Source organism: Pipistrellus kuhlii, unplaced genomic scaffold (assembly GCF_014108245.1).
Source record: "Pipistrellus kuhlii isolate mPipKuh1 unplaced genomic scaffold, mPipKuh1.p scaffold_m20_p_16, whole genome shotgun sequence".
NCBI lineage: Eukaryota > Metazoa > Chordata > Mammalia > Chiroptera > Vespertilionidae > Pipistrellus > Pipistrellus kuhlii.
In genome coordinates, this window is record NW_023425471.1 from 20333935 (window position 1) to 20351354 (window position 17420).

At 37.5% G+C, this 17420-nt stretch overlaps 1 protein-coding gene across 1 annotated transcript in view; it reads left to right on the forward strand.

Moving 5' to 3' along the window:
• Positions 1-17420, forward strand: part of CFAP47 (cilia and flagella associated protein 47) — a 396096-nt gene that overhangs the window by 294927 nt on the left and 83749 nt on the right. Inside the window, 2 exon segments of the mRNA XM_036439773.1 lie at positions 5758-5913; positions 12497-12600. Of these exon segments, the coding sequence (XP_036295666.1) occupies positions 5758-5913; positions 12497-12600 (260 nt within the window).

Genomic DNA, 17420 nt, shown 5'->3' on the forward strand with positions numbered 1-17420 from the left:
ACAAAGTCCATTAATAGTTTTCCATGTGAGATATAGATTTTGAGCTATAGTCAGCCCATTATTTTCCTCTCTGCTCCTCTTCTCCCCTCTAAACCACCCCCCCAACACCTTTTCTTCTCTCTGATTTTTGTCTGGGCAAAGGATCTGCACTCCAAACCCCCATGTTGTTCAAGGGTCAATTGGGTACATTTAATTGTAAAAGTTAAGAGCTTAAAAAGAGTGAGAGATGAGCTGTATTATCCTGTCTAATAAATAGGTAATATGCAAATTGACCATCACCCCAACACACAAGATGGCCACCGCCATTTGGTCAAAGATGGCCACCCCCATGTGGACCCAACATGGCCACCACAAGATGGCCTGCAGGGGAGGGCAGTTGAGGGAGAACCAGGCCTACAGGGGAGAGCAGTTAAGGGTGACCAGTCTGGCAGGGGAGGGCAATTAGGGTGACCAGGCCTGCAGGGGAGAGCAGTTAGGGGTGACCAGGCTGGTAGAGGAGGGCAATTGGAGCAATTGGGCCATCAGGGGAGCAATTAGGCATCGATCACGCTGGCAGGGGAGTAGTTGAGGGATGATTAGGCTGGTAGGAAGAATGACTAGAGGCAATCAGGCAGGCAGGTGAGCAGTTGGGAGCCAGCAGTCCTGGATTGTGAGAGGGATTGGGCCTAAACTGGCAATCAAACATCTTTCAAGGGGTCCCAGAATGGAGAGGGTGCAAGCTGGGCTGAGGGACACACCCCTCATGTACAAATTTTATTCACGGGGCCTCTAGAACATAGAATAAAGACAGATGTGGCTACCGCACTATATTGTTATTGTTTTTACCTATGTTCTTTATCATCCATATAAATTTGTTTTTCCACCTTGCCTTTTGAAGGGGAAATAAAATAAAATAAATTGAGTTAGTATAAAGGTTAAAATCTATACTAATAAAAGTGTAATATGCTAATTAGACTGGGAGACCTTCTGGGACACCTTGCAGACATCCTTCTAGACAAAGCCATGGTGGCAGGATTGAGGAAGAGGAGGTTAGGGATGATCTGGCCAGTGTGGGGGCAGTTGGGGGCGATCAGGCTGGCATGGGGAGGCAGTTGGGGTGATCAGGCTGGTGAGGGGGGAAAATTGGGGGCAAGCAGGCAACAGTTAAACCTGGCAAAGTTTTGATTTGCAGAGTGGTTAGGACTGATCAGACAGGCAGGCAGGTGAGCAGTTGGGAGCCAGCAGTCCTGGATTGTGAGAGGGAGTCCAACTGCCGGTTTAGGCCTAATCCCTATGGTTTCTCCAATTGCAGAGAGTGCAGATCCGGCTGAGGGACTCCTCCCCCCCCCCCAATGCACAAATTTTGTGCACCAGGCCACTAGTAAAGAAATAAAAAGGTAGAAGTAAGAGGAGGGTTAGCAAAAGATTCCTTAGGCTTTCATCTTTAATCTTGCTACACAGATTTTATTAGGGTAGTATATTAGAAACAAAACAATAAAAATTTGTTTGATTATGTGTAATACAGTATGCATAGAGCACATACATTTTTTAATATGTATGTGCTGAAATTTTTTGATGAAATTAATGTGCCTCCAAGAAATTCACAAGTTGACAAAAGGTCAGCATTACAGAAATTTTCCTTAACAGTGTTCCTCATTAGCGACTGGTAGTGATGAAGCATGAAACCAGTGCTAGGAACAGGGTGGGTGTGAGAAGACCAAGTGCAAAGAGGTCAAAATTTTGCCAGGTTTAACTGTTGCCATGGAAACTTGCTTTTGGAAGTGATCATTGAGCAATATTTAAGACCTAGCATTTTAGATAAAAATAAATGTTTTTGAAGAAGTATGGGAGTGATTTTTCTATTTTTCCAGTCAAACTATTTATTCTGTGGTATCTTTGGTGATAGTTAGACATGACTAAATGTACCATTTCCCATACTCTGGTGTCAGGGACATATATATGCCTTTGCCACTTAATACCTGTATGATCTGAGGTAAGTTACCAATCTTCTCTACAGCCAACCTTCTGTACAACCCAGGTTTCTCAGTTTTCATCTGTAATCCTTGCAACAGTAAAGATACATTTAAAAATAATAGGGTGGTGAAGGCTTGGGAGAGTGGGTGGGAGTAAGCTAAAAGGGGTCAATGGAGGAATAAAGGAGACAATAAAGATTTAAAAGAAAAGAAAATATAAATAAATCAAATGATTAATTAACTTATGTCTATTAAAGTAATTAAATAGGTAATGGATGTAGCATATGTCAAGCATAGAGTAAGCATTCAATAAATGGTTTTGGATAATTTTCCAAAAAACCATTAGCATAAAATAACATCACTCAGTCTTTAAGCTTGAGTCTGATATTTACATTTTATAAGTTAATATGAAATTAGAGAAAAACATTCCTAATTTTATAAAATGACATATTCTGAGAAATGTTTATTTTGTTGACAGTTAAAGCAGCCTTTTGAAAAATTAATCATTTAGACTGTTTAGCAGATAAAAAACTCCATTTTGTCCAAGTAAAAGCTTTTTCTATTGAAAGTATAACTGCAATAATTACTATTTTTCCCATCCATGTACTAACCAGGCCCGACCCTGCTTAGCTTCCAAGATCAGACAAGATCAGGCGCGTTCAGGGTGGTATGGCCGTAGACTGCAATAATTACTATTTCTATTAGTTGTTTTGTAATGTTTTTTTCAGACAAACTAAGAATTTCCATTAAGTCAATGATGCTGTATCTTAGACAGTTGCTTTTGTTCACTACAATTATTTCTATTGTACCTATAGTATTTCCAAAGACATGTAATAATTTTTCTATCACTCTGATAAAATCAAGCACCAACAATCTAGATTTTTATTTAGTTTTGTTCCCTTTTGGATTGGCCTTAGCCAGAACAGAGGAATATAGGAAACAAAGTAATCACCTCTACATATACTGTGGAAAAATTATCATCTCTTCACATATTCTTCTCATATTCACACATATTCTCATAATCAATATTTACTGCATTTGGTTTGAAGGTTCATTGCTGACAAGTTGTTGAGTCTACTGTTATTCTTCTAATAAGTTTATAAGAATTTGACTACTTGTCTCTTCTACTATAGCTAATTAATAACCAAAAGTAAATATGCAATTTAAAAAACGTAATTGTTTGGAAATAACATTAAAATTATATTGCCAAGCAAAAGGTTTTTCTCTAGAAAAAATTAAATAAAAGTTGTTGGCATAATTTTAGTGCATTATTTAAAAGTGTCCTTTCAGTCTATATATATAAAAAGGCTAAGTGACTGGCTGAGCAGCTGGTAGGTATAATGCACCCTGACCACCAGGAGGCAGACACTCAACACAGGAGCTGCTGAGCAACAGCAACTTTGCAGAGTGCCCTCTTCCCCCAGGATCCCTTGGGAGATGTTGGAGAGTCGGTTTTGGCCTGATATCCTCAGGCCAGGCTGAGGGAACCCACCTGTCAGAGGGACCCCACTCACTTTGCAGATGCCCTTTGAGGCATGGCACCACCCCCCATGCAGCCAGCCAAAGAGGGTCCGTCTAACCCAGTCCCACCCCACCAGCCACCTTCTAATTAATTTCCTTTCAATGTGGACAAATCCATGCACTGGGCCACTAGTTAAAACATAAGCTACTAAGCTGACCTATAATTGCTTCTATAGTTCTCTTCACCCATTTCCTTTTTCTTAAGATAAGTATTTAATTTCTCATTTTGTTCTATAATATATGGTCTTGTTATATTCATATAGGGCTTTTGAATTGTTTTACAAATGCTTGTCCAAGTTTGTTAATAGATAATAAAAATGTAATAACATTTAAATGGATGTATTGGAGGAAGAAAAAATATACTGAGTAACTAAATGGACTGAAGTGAGAAAGAATCGAGAATGTGTACTTTTAATTCTTGCGAGTATTTCGTAGTATTTGAAATATTGACCAGGTTTCCTTATTCAGTGCACACATATTTTTTTTAAATATATGTAATTTTATCTAAATAAGTTTTATTTAATGGAATTGTTTTCTTAGTTTCCTTTTCAAATGCTTTGTTGCTAATTTACAGGGATTTAACTGATGTGTGTTGATTTCATATCCTGCATATTATATTGCTGCATGCAATAATGTACATAATCAATAAGATTTTCTACATATAAGATTATGTCATCTGCAGACAGAGATGATTTTACTTCTTCATTTCCAATTTGGATGCCTTTACTATCTATACTAATAAAAGGGCAATATGCTAATTAGACCAGAAATATTTTGGATGTCCTTCTGGACAAAGCCATGGTGGCAGAGGCTGAGGCAGAGGCAGTTAGAGGTAAACAGGCTGGCAGGGGAGAGCAGTTAGGGGCAATCAGGCTGGCAGGGTAGAGCAGTTTGGAGTGACCATGTTGACAGGGGAGGGCAGTTAAGGGCAATCAGGCCAGCAGGGGAGGGTAGTTAGGGGTGATCAGGCCAGCAGGGGGAAGGGGAGTTAGGGGACAATCAGGTCAGCTGTGGGAGGGCAGTTAGGGAGGGATCAGGCCAGCAGGGGGGGGGGGAGCAGTTAGGGGCAATAAGTCCAGCAGGGGAGGCAGTTAGGGGCAATCAGGCCAGCATGGGAGAGCAGTTAGGAGCAACCAGGCCTGCAGGGGAGGGCAGTTAGGGGCAATCAGGCCAGCAGGCAGAGGTGGTTAAGGGTGATCAGGCAGGCAGGCAGGCAGGCAGGCAGGCAGGCAGGCAGGAGAGTGGTTAGGAGCTATCAGTCCTGGATTGTGAGAGGGATGTCCAACTGTGGAATTGGGCCTAAACCAGCAGTTGGACATCCCCCAAGGGGTCCTGGATTAGAGAGGGTGCAGGTTGGCTGAGGGACACCCCCCGTGCACAAATTTCATGCACTGGGCCTCTAGATCTATATATATAAAAGTCTAAGTGACTTTTACGACTGGTCGATTGGTTGCTATGATGCATACTGATCACCAAAGGACAGACGCTCAATGCAGGAGGTGCCCCCTGGTGGTCAGTGTGCTCCCACAGCCAACCTCCCATGGTCAGCCAACCTCCTGTGGCCCATCCTCCCTGTCAGTGGCCCTGATCAGCCCCTATTGGAACTGGGCAAGATGGCCACAATCTGTTCTGGTCACCAGCCAGGCCAAGGGACCCCACCTGTGCATGAATTCATGCACTGGGCCTCTAGACTTGCATAATTGCTCTGCTTAGAAATTCCAGTACTATGTTGAATAGAAATGATAAAAGGAGGCATCCTTGTTGTGTGCCAATCTTAGAGAAAATGCTTTCAGTTTTTAACCATTGAGTATAATGTTAGCTTGTGGATTTCTCATATGTGGCCTTTATTATTTTAAGAAAGCTTTCCTATTCCTATTTTTTTTTTATCATGAAAGGCTGTTGAATTTTGTCAAATACTTTTTATCCATCAATTGAGATGATCATGTGTTTTTTTCTTCATTCTGTTAATATGGTATGTTACACTGGTTGGTTTTTGTATGTTGTACACCCCCCCGCTCATTCAGTTTTCTGAAAACTGATTTGAAAAATTATAAGAAAGCTACTTAAAATACGATTTTAATGGAGATTTTGAGAAAATTTTCTTGAATTCACTAAGTTGTTCTGTACCACCATCAGATTTTATTCTGATACTAAAATCTAGAATTTATGTTTGGCTTTGACATTATTAGTTTCAAATTAGAGCAACTTCAATATCTGAAACTGACCTTTAATTTTAGAAAATGAATCCCTGTTTAATCTGAAATTTTGTACCTATGTGTTGTAGGTAAGCTTTCATTTTCCATTAAAAGCAATCAAGATGATGAATTTGAGAGCAACTTAAATGAAGATCAAGATCAATATGATATTCAAGATCAAGATGGAGCACCTTTTTTTCACAAGTTGTCAGAAAAATCCATCAAGCTTGATGTGGCAGGCTTAGGTAAATTTATTACTATGAAGAGTTTCATGACCAGCACTCATAAACTGGTTTAAGAGTAAATACTTTACATTCATGATTCATATACAGATGTGTTGTACATATTTATCAGAATTTTATTGTATTATTTTAATATTAAATTTATGTAGTTTAATTTCTGGATTTGTCTTGCTGTTAACCATAATAGAGCATAACCCTTCAGCTTGAAAGCTGCCTACTCTTTTATAAGTGAAAAATTCATATATATTTATGTTATTAAACAAAAACAGCAATTAATTTCTGATAAAATAATATTGAGTATATTATTTTAACAATATAATATGATTTTCTTCAACATAGGATGTGATAACAGTCTTCCTCATGCAAAAGAAAGTAATGCTGTTGTTTTTCCTTCCTATTTCATAAAATTTTATTTGCATGTTAATAAACATCATATCTTTTTATTAGAAAATCAAGGGAAAAGGAGATGGTGGAGTGTGGGAATAGACAGGGGAAAGTTCCTGGAGAATGAGGGAATGAGTTTTGTTATGTGTAAGAAGCAGCGACATAGAAGGCCATTAGAGAAAGTTGGATCATCAGGAGCAAAGTTGTGGAGACAAACTTATACCAAAGAAGAAATCTTTATTAAATAAATTTGTATTTAGTCAGATTCTTCAGGGAAACAGATACTACCATAATATTCTAATATAATGTAATGTATTATAAATAGTGGCATTTTAAGGAATTGGCTAACATGATTGTGGGGACTGGCAATTCCAACATCTGTAGGGCAAGCCTTACCTAGAAAATTAGGTAACAGTTGCTACTGTAGTATTGGATCCAAATCATACCTGGCAAATCAGGTGTCTACAAGCTCAGGCAGGATTTCCATGTTCCAGTCTTAACTAAGAATTGCTTCTTCTTCAGCTAACCTTAGTTTTTTCTTTGAGGGCCTCCAACTGAATGGACGAGGCCCACACATGTTATGCAGGTTAATCTGCTTTACTCAATGTCTATTGATGTAAGTTATCAGCACATAAAAAAATAACTTTCACAGCAGCATCTACACTATTATGTAACCAAATAACTGAACATTATAGCCCATCCAAATCAACATACACACTTAACCATCACAGAATACATGGATTAAGAGTGTCATTTAGTCAATATTTAAAATGCCTTCGAAAGGGAAAAGCAGTTGGAGCCAGTTAGGTCGCTGCAACAGCAAATGGTATTTGAAATGAAGAGAACAATGCCTTTTATGGTAGTGATGTGGATAGAGAAATACCACTGAAGATAGGAAACATTTTAGAAACTAGTATTATTTGACAAAGGAGAAAGATAGAGAGGATTGATTAAAAAATTAACAAGGTTTGTTATATTGGTGAATAGAGAAATATTAAGATAGAAATTTAGAAGTATCTTGATTTTGTTAAATTAACATTTGTTAAATGGTGCCCTAGAATGTCAGATGGTAGTGAGTCAAGGTTTCAAAGACTGCAAGGGAAAGTGAAGTAGAGGTTTGTTACTCACAGGTCCTGGAGGAGGTACTTTAGCTGCCTCCAGGGTCTACAAGGTGAGATCCAGGTAGGGAGAGAGGAAGGACCTGGGTACATACCTTTATTAGGGTCTTTGAATGGAATGTTTTGTGGTTCCCAGGCTAAGGTCAGATTGGTCAATTCAAATAAAAATCAGTGGGGTTTTGGTAAGCTTCCTAGGGAGTCTTATCTAAGAGGCACACAAGGGGATAGCCCTGGAAGGTTGGAGAGAGTACTTAGACCAAGTGTGGTTGTGGGAATCATATTATGAACTTATATTTTCTTGTTGTGGGCGTCATATTATGAACTTATATTTTCTTGCTGGGTTGCTTTCTAGATTATGCACTTTGAGGGAGGGGCTAGTGTTGCTTCAAGGTTCCTGCAGACTGCTTGGCCACACAAAATGGAAGTGAAGGCCGTAATCTTGTGAGGTAGTTTAGTTAAATTAAGAAGAAATAACTTGGGAGATTATAATGCTTAGAACAGTTTTGTGTTTTATGATTTTGATGTGACACTAAACCAGTTACATGGCAATATTCAGTCATCAGTTGAATATTTGGAGCTGAGACATGGTGAAAAAATAATAAAACAGTAGTAAAAGTTTAAGGGTTCTTCAGTCAGAATCATTCAGGTGAGGCAAAGAACAGATACTTGTTGTAGATTGATTATGCTATAAATTAAGTCCTTATCAAAATCTAAGGCACAAGAATCATGAAGGAAAACCAGAATAAAATAAGTGTTTAGAGGAGTTTGAAAGAAAATCAGAATACTATCATATCATGGTAATGGACTCAAATGGAATGCTCTCTAATTTTAAAAATCTAAGCTACAGGATGACAGGTTCAATTCTTCAGACAGGTCTTCCCATATCACTACTCAGACAGGATTAACCTTCTATCACCTGTAATAATGGGTCTCTTTCTTACTGATAGCTCAGTAGTATATTTTGTTTCAGTTATACAAAATGAGTAGTAAGTTCTGGAGATATAATGTACAACAATGTAATTATATTGAAAATATGATAGTGTATGCTTGAAATTAGCTTAGCATGTAGATCTAAGTGTCTTTACCTCCCCCCAACTGAAAAATGGTAACTGTCTAAGATGATGACTATGTTAATTAATTTGAATGTGGTGATTATTTAAAAATGTATATGCATTAAATATATCAAATCAAGTTGTACACCTTGAGTATGAACAGTTTTAAAGTCATTTATATCTCAATAAAGATGAGACAAAAAATAAATAAAAATAACTAAGAATTTTTTAACCTTTCAAATAGGTAACTATGCATTGATTAGACTGTCAAACTTCAGAGGGAAGGTTGGGGAGGGTGGGGGTAAGGGGGAAAGATCAACCAAAAGACTTGTATGCATGCATATAAGCCTAACCAGTGGTCACAGACAACATGGGGGTGGGGGAATGTGTGTGTGGGGGTTGGGAAGGTAATGGGGGGTGAGGGCAAATATGTATTACCTTAATCAATAAAGAAATTTAAAAAAATAAAATTTAAAAAAGGAAAAATAATGGTAACACCCAGTTTTTAATGTTGATCAGGCCTAAAGAGATAATCTTATGTATTATAATGGGAATTTCAATTGATAAAAATTTGAAGAGAGCATTTACAATATGTTAAAACTTTTAAGAATTGTTCCAATTATTTGAGTCCAATAATTTTTAAAATATGATGATTAAAGAGATGTACAAATATTCTATCTAATAAAAGACTAATATGCAAATAAACCACCACTCCCCTACACCCACAATCCACGCCCACTAGCCAATCAGGAGCGAGTATGCAAATTAACCCCAACCAAGATGGCTGTGGCCATAGAGAGAGCTGGAGGGAGGCTTGGGTTTCCCCAGCGATGGAGGAAGCCAAGTTTTCAGCACACCCTGGCCAGTCCAAGCCTCCACTTAAGGCTACAAAGATTCAATGATAGAAGATAAATAAATTCCAACAGAAATGGCTACCACCAAGGAGCAAGCAGGAGGCTTGGCTCCACTCCAGACTACAAAGTTTCAATTGTAGAAAATAAATAAACCTCTGATACCAGGGTCTCCACTTGGGTCTCTGGGGGTGTGGCTGGCCTAAAAACCTCCACAGACCCCCCCCACCCAGGCTGCCCCATGCTCCAAGGGAACCCCCACTCTGATCTGGCATACCCTTCAGGTCAAACCAGCTGGCCCCCACCCATGCACCAGGTCTCTATTATATCTAATAAAAGAGTAATATTGTGATCATCATTCCAACACACAAGATGGCTGCCCCTATGTGGTCAAAAATCCTGCCCCCATGGGAACACCAGATGGCCACCACAGGATGGCCAGCAGAGGAGGGCAGTTGGGAGGGACCAGGCCTGCAAGGGAAGGAATTTGGGGGTGATCAACCCTGCAGGGGAGGGCAGTTAGGGGTGACCAGGCCGGCAGAGGAGGGAAGTTGGGGGCAAACAGGGTGGCAGGGAAGCAGTTAGGCATCAATCAGGCTTGCAGGGAAGTGGTTAGGGGGTGATCAAGCTGGCAGGCAGAAGCAGTTAGGGGCAATCAGGAAGGCAGGCAGGTGAGCAGTTGGGAGCCAGCAGTCCTGGATTGTTAGAGGGATGTCCAACTGCCTGTTTAGACTCAATCCCAATGGGATCGGGCCTAAATGGGCAGTTGGACATCCCTCGAGAGGTCCCAGATTGGAGAGGGTGCAGGCTGGGCTGAGGGACACCATCCCCCCCCCCCACCGCCCCCTATGCACGAATTTAATGCATTGGACCTCTAGTTTTTATATAATAATGTTCCTCATGTAATTTATTATGTTGAATAATAGAAACATATTTTTAATTTTTAAATTTTATTTAAAATGTTTGAATACGTATTACCTGCACATATTTTTTTCAGTTTTATTGAGAAATAATTGACATAAAACATTGTTTAAGTTTAAGGCATATAGCATGATGGTTTGATTGAGTGCATGTATTGTGAAATGATCTCTACAATATGCTCCACTTAAATCCATCTTCTCATGTAGATACAATAAAAGGAAAATAAATAAGAAGTGACAGAGGAAAAGAAATCCTCCTTGTGATGAGAACTCTTAGGATTTATTCTCTTAACAACTTCCCTATATATCATACAGCACTGTTAACTATAGTCATCATGTTGTATATTACATCCCTAGTACTTATTTATCTTATAATTGGAAGTTTGTATCTTTATCCATTTCTCCCATCTTCCACCTCTGGGAACCATAAGTTTGATCTCTTGTTCTATGAGTTTTGTGGGCTTTTTGTTTGTTTTTTAGATACTTATCTTTCTCTGTGTGACTTAATTCACTTTGCATAATGCCTTCAAAGTTCATCCACATTGTCCCAAATGGTAGAATTTTCTCATTTTTTGTTGTTGTTTTGTTTACAGCTGAATAATATTGGGTTATGTGTCTATACCACAACTTCTTTATCCATTCCTTCATTGATGGAAACTTAGGTTGTTTCCATGTCTTGGCTAGTGTAAATAAAGCTGTTATGAACATGGGGCTGCAGATATCTTTTTGAGTTAGCGTTTTTGTTTTCCTTTGGATATATTCCCAGAAGTGGAATTTCTGGATCACATGATAATTATATTTTTAAGTTTTTGAGGATTCTCCATACTGGTTTCCATAGTGGCTGTACAATTTACAATCCTACCAACAGGGCAAAAGGGTTTTCTTTTCTCCATAGTCACAAGCAGTATTTGTTATATATTGTCTTTTTGGTGATGATCATTGAACAGGTATGAAGTGATACCACATTGTGGTTTGAATTTACATTTCCCTAATGACTAGTGATGAAGCTTAAATTTCAATAGTAGATATGCTCTGAGTTGTATGAATATGTATATATACTTACATGAATATATAAATTATGTATAATTTGTATATCCGTGTGTGTGTGTGTGTGTGTGTGTGTGTGTGTGTGTGTGTGTATTAAGCCTGGAATTTTATACATAAAATGAAGTAATGTACTCTTGGTTATGAGGTGATGAATAATTTCGTTTCTTTAAGCTTTTCAAAAATTTCTCAAATTACTATGGTGAATGTTACTAAATTTTATATTTAGAAAAAGTTTGTTTACTTAAGCCCTTTAGTTAAACATTGTTAATTATTATTTTTCTCATCCATAAATCATCACTAATTCCAACCATTGAATTCATATTTTATTTATATATTTAGCACTGTAGGATTTAAATCAGCTTCATTGCAATATTGCTTTATGTGATAGTCACAACAATTACTAATAGTAGGTGTTATTGTCTCTAAGGCAGTTTTATGTATCCACTTGGCTGGGCCATGGTGACCAGATATTAGGTCAGGCATTCTGGATTTTTCTCTGAAGATGATTTTGGTTGACAATTACACTTAATCTGTGTACTCTGACTAAAGCAGATTGCCTTCCATTATGTGGATGAGCCTTATCCAATAAGTTTAAGGTCATTATGAAACAAAGGCTGACCTCCCCTGAGCCAGAAGTAATTCTATCAGTAGATTGCCATTGTGCTGGAGCTACAACTCTTCTTTGAGTCTCCAGCCTGCTGGCTTATCCTGCAGATATTGGATTTACCAAGCCAATTAAGTGAGCAATTTCCAACACACACACACACACACACGCGCGCGCGCGCGCGCACACACACACACACACACACACGCATGCACACACATACCGTGTGGTTCTTTATCATGACTAATGTAGTCCCAACATATGTTTGATTGCTTTTTGCACTATCCCAGAGTCATTGGTCATTCAGTCTTCTTAGTTATAGAAACCCTTTCTTTTTCAGAACTGTTTTCTCTGTGAATTCATTGTGGACTAAAGCATTGGAAAAATCCATGAAATATATATGAGTTAAAAGGGGAAAAGTCCTTGCAGGATAGGATTTCTCTTAGCACTTACAAGCAGTGATGAATTCACCTTCTTACCCTCCCCTCAGCACTCTTGACAAATGAGCCCATCAAAAAGAGTTTAAAAATGATATCTGTTCATGTTTCTCAAATTTTATGTTAAGTATGGTGTTCTAAAACCTATATTAATAAATGAATATTTTTTCCAGATGCTGATGCTGATGGTAGCACTGTACTAGTCTGGTATAATCTTGAGATCTATATTAGTCCTGGAGAACCTGTAAACATTATTGAAATGAAATGTGTTGCTATGGTAAGAGCCCATTAAATGGTCATAGATTTTGCCTTTTTGTATATTATCTTTTAGTTGTAAACTTAAATTGCTGTCCTTGGAAAAATTCATATTATTAAGACTCATGTTTGGATAAATTATTCATTTTTTAGAAATTTCATTTTTAAATCCAGTAATGTATATCTTAACAGTTTATAGAAAGGATTTTTTTAGTTCTATGATATACTGGCTGCACTAATTAGCATTCTACCATAATGATTTAAGAGTTATAGAGCAAATTTAACCTTTGTCTTTATGCTTGCCCTCACATGTCTGATAAAAGCAGCAGTGTGTCTCTAGACTTTTTCAATACTGATTCTTCCTGGTTTTACAACAGGAAGAAACATATTTGGAGCAACAGACAAATTTAGGGTTTTAAGTAATAGTGACTAAGAATAGGATTGTTATATGTAAATTATTAAAGTGTTATTAACTCCATATCCAGGATTACTTAAGAGTCAAATATTGAGAGTCTTGGTTTACATGAAATATGAAGACAGCATTAATTGCTTTTAATCATGTTTTAATTCTATTTAATTTCTTTATATTAGTACTCAAATATTTAAATCTGTGATAAAGATTATTTTCATTTTTAAATGTGAAGATAGATTTCTTTGTACAATTGATTATTTAGAATCTTGAACCTTTGCTCCATCAAATATAAAATAAGAAAATACTTAAAACACTTTTAGTCTACAAATCAATTATTTGTCCATCTGATTTCTGGGTAAATTTCTACTGAGGCAAAGAAAATGGATGATTAAACTGTTGAAATATACTCAAGTGTAGATTGCAAATGGAGTTTCTTCTAAGTGAAAAATCATTTAATATGATGATGTCATGATCATTTCACTTAATGAAAATATCCAATATATGTGACCATATTATCACTGCAGAATAGATTATTTCTTAAAGGTTATTTTTAAATGATATAATTTTAACTATGAAACCACTTGCTGTGGAAAATTGTTACTAGATTAAAAGTCATCTCTTTATCAGGACAGAGGAGAAAAAATACTCTAAAAATGAGACCAAGAGAAATTGGGACCATGAGGTGATACCTCAAAAAGGGGAAACATTGGCTTCCTTATTAACTATATGTTTAAAATAGGGATAGAGAGGAGTAGAAATAGGCAACACAAAATATCAAATATAGATGCATTTCTAAAATTACAAACTGTTGCATTTTCTCATGAAATGGTATATAAAGTGTCCTTCTTTTGGAAAGAACTATTAATCCTTCAAGAAAATACTGATAGAAATTGAAATTTTTATAATTGTCAACTTCTCATGGTGAAGATTGTCATACAGGTTGAGAAACACGTACCGTCACAATACTTTATATAGATAGGTAATAAGACTGCAAAAAGCAAAAAGAGCCCATTACCTGTCTCTTTTAATGCACTTAAAGTATGGTTTCATTTTTTTCTGGGTAGGGGGTGGTGCTTTTTTTATGATCCTCACCCGAGGATATTTTTCCATTGATTTTTCAAAAGAGTGGAAGAGAGAGGGAAAGACAGAGAGAAACAGTTATGTGAGAGAGACATATTGATTGGTTGAGTCCCTCATGCCCCTACCCACCGCCCGGGTGGGGAAGGAGCCTGCAACTAAGGTACATGCCCTTGACCAGAATCGAATCCAGGACCCTTTGGTCCTTAGGCCAACACTCTATCCACTGAGCAAAACAGGCTTAGGCTGTTTTCATTTTTAAAATTAAGATTTGTATATACCCATTGGGGAAAATATTGCTTTCATGAATCATATAATTTCAAAAAAATATATTTTATTGATTTTTTACGAAGAGAGAGAGGGATAGAGAGCTATAAACATCGATGAGAGGGAAACATCGATCAGCTGCCTCCTGCACACCCCCCACTAGGGATGTGCCCGCAACCAAGGTACATGCCCTTGACTGGAATCGAACCTGGGACCTTTCAGTCCGCAGGCCGACGCTCTGTCCACCGAGCCAAACTGGTTTCAGCAATGAATCATTTACTTTCAAATGGGCCCTTCTCAATTTTCCATAAGGGACTTCCCTCTCCCCAGGCAATAACCTCATTATTATTATTTCATACCACAGTAAGATACCAATATCTCTTATTTTAATAATATTTCAGATTGTTATCAGTTATACTATTGTTTTTATTTTTCATTGTGACTATTTAACATAGGTATTTCATAAAGACATTAAAATAATTTTCTCTTGCCGAAATCGGCTTGGCTCAACGGATAGAGTCAGACTGTGGACTGAAGCGTCCCGGGTTCAATTCTGGTCAAGGGCATGTACCTTGGTTGCGGGCACATCCCCAGTAGGGGGTGTGCAAGAAGCAGCTGATCGATGATTCTCTCTCATCGATGTTTCTAACTCTCGATCCCTCTCTCTTCCTCTCTATAAAACATCAATAAAATATACATAAAAAATCAAAAAGAACTTCTCTCATTAATGTTTAAAAAAAAAAAAAGAATTTTCTCTCAAGGTGAACAAGAAAATGCAAGTTTTGAGCCCCTATTCTATTTAGTAGTTTTATATAACAATGCAGGGACAAAGCTTAGCTCTATCAGCTGCTACATTGCTCTTTCTCACTATAGACAGGTATTCTGTACTAATTAAATGTTCACTTTCAACTGAGTTTGGTGTAATGGACTCTTTTTCCACTAACTATCCACATAGGCTACCAATAACAGTGATAGTGTTGCCAAGGTATTAATCTTTACCACCTTTCTAATAAGAATTGCCTAAGGTAAAAATGTATGAGTTATTTCCCCAAAGCATGGCTCAGTGATTGAGCGTTGACCTATGAACCAGGAGGTCACTGTTTGATTCCCAATCAGGGCACATGCCTGGGTTGTGGTCTCAATCCCCAGTAGGAGGCAAGCAGGAGGCAGCCAATAAATGATTCTCTCTCATCATTGATGTTTCTCTCTCTTCTTCTCCCTTCCTCTCTGAATTCAATAAAAAGACATATCTATATATTTTTTAAAGTATGTTATTAATTCATAGATATGAAGATTTAGTTAGTAGAGATAGTATGGGTTGTTTTAAACTAGAGGCCTTGTGCACAAATTCATGTACTAGTGGGATCCCTTGGCCTGGGCTGCGGGGATTGGGCCAAAACTGACTCTCTGACATTCCCTGAGGAATCCTGGATTGTGAAAGGGTGCAGGCCAGGCTGAGAGATCCCACCAGTGCCTGATCACAGGAGGGCTCCAGGGTGTGTCCTGCCTATCTCGCCCAGGCCTAATCGGCTGGACCTCAACAGCAAGCAAACCCAAGTCGGAGCATCTGCCCCCTTGTGGTCAGTGCACATTATATTGACTGGTCAGACTGTTGAGCGAACAGTCAGACACAGCATATTAGGCTTCTATAGAGAGAAATAATCCCATCAAACAAACTTTTTTGTGCACTTCTTGAAGAAGATACTTTCTGAAGTACATTAAAACTATTGTCCTCATCTATATATTATTTTCTGGTAGTTTTGACTACAGTTGTTTTTGCTACATTTCTGAGTAATATTTAACTTAAACCTTAAATCATCAGATATGGCAATGGAGCTTTCAAGATACTAAACCATCTCTAATTTCCTATTTGCTTCTCAACTTTTGTTACGTTAAACTCAATTTCCACATCTTCCCTAAAGATGAATGAATGGTTAGAATCTCTCTAAAATAGGATTTTTGTAAGAAATATTTAGACCCTGGGACACATAAATTTGGTTACTTCTTACAGCAGGTTCTAAAAATCATATTAATAATAAACAATAATTGGTTGTTAGTAATTCATTTTCTGTTGGAGTAAAGTACTTAGAATTTCTTTTGGAAATTTTAACATGTAATATCTGCTGTTTCATTTTTTTTAAACTCAGATATTTCTTCTATGTCATATAGTTTGGCTATGGAAGAATGATGAGAGTAATCCACTATCTTCCCATTGATGCTCAATAATTCCAGGATAGCAATGGGCTATAGTTTTTAAAATAAAACTTTAGTACGTGAACAAAATTTTATATGCTTTAAGTTTTAGACCAATTGTAGCATTCATAATATTTGCTCTGTTATTGGTGATAATTATGTGAATATTCCCATACTTAATTTTTCATTCTGTATTAAGCCTTTAATTAAATTCACTCTTTGTTAATGGTGAGACCTAGAAATACCTTCACAAGCTAGTAAGAGAGGAGCATAATGAAAAACACAGTTAATCCACGTGGTGTCTCATAAAAATACTAATATAAAACGTGTGAGTTAGCAACCTTTTTCAATAATGTTTTAGTTTAAAATTTTAGCCTTCTTAGATAGATAGAGAAAACCTATAACCTATGTTAAACAAGTAAGTAGGAATACACTTCCTAGGGATTGGTCCCTGCAATTAGACATCCTTCTATTGTCACTGCATTTCATAGCACACCCCTCCCCACCCCACCACAAGGTTATGTGAAATGTGAACAAACCTATAGACACTACAGAAGTTTTCAGGCTTTTAACAACTCCTTAGTACCTACCAATGCATCCTCACCCCCACGTTACCCTCTATCTGGCATTAGGCATTACCATCCACCTCTTCAATCTTTGAGTCTCAAGTTGAGTGGCAGAGGATTGGAGATAGAGTGGGAGGCATGACTTCAGTAGGTACAGTGACATATAGGTGGCAGTATCAGAGGAATGACAATGATGTTTCTAATTTGTAATTACAGACTTTGTTTATCTGAGTTCTGAACTGTTGGCACTGAATTTTCAATTTAGGAAAATTAGTGAGACAGATTTATCACTTCCTCCAAATTACATGGTACATTTCAGAATACCCT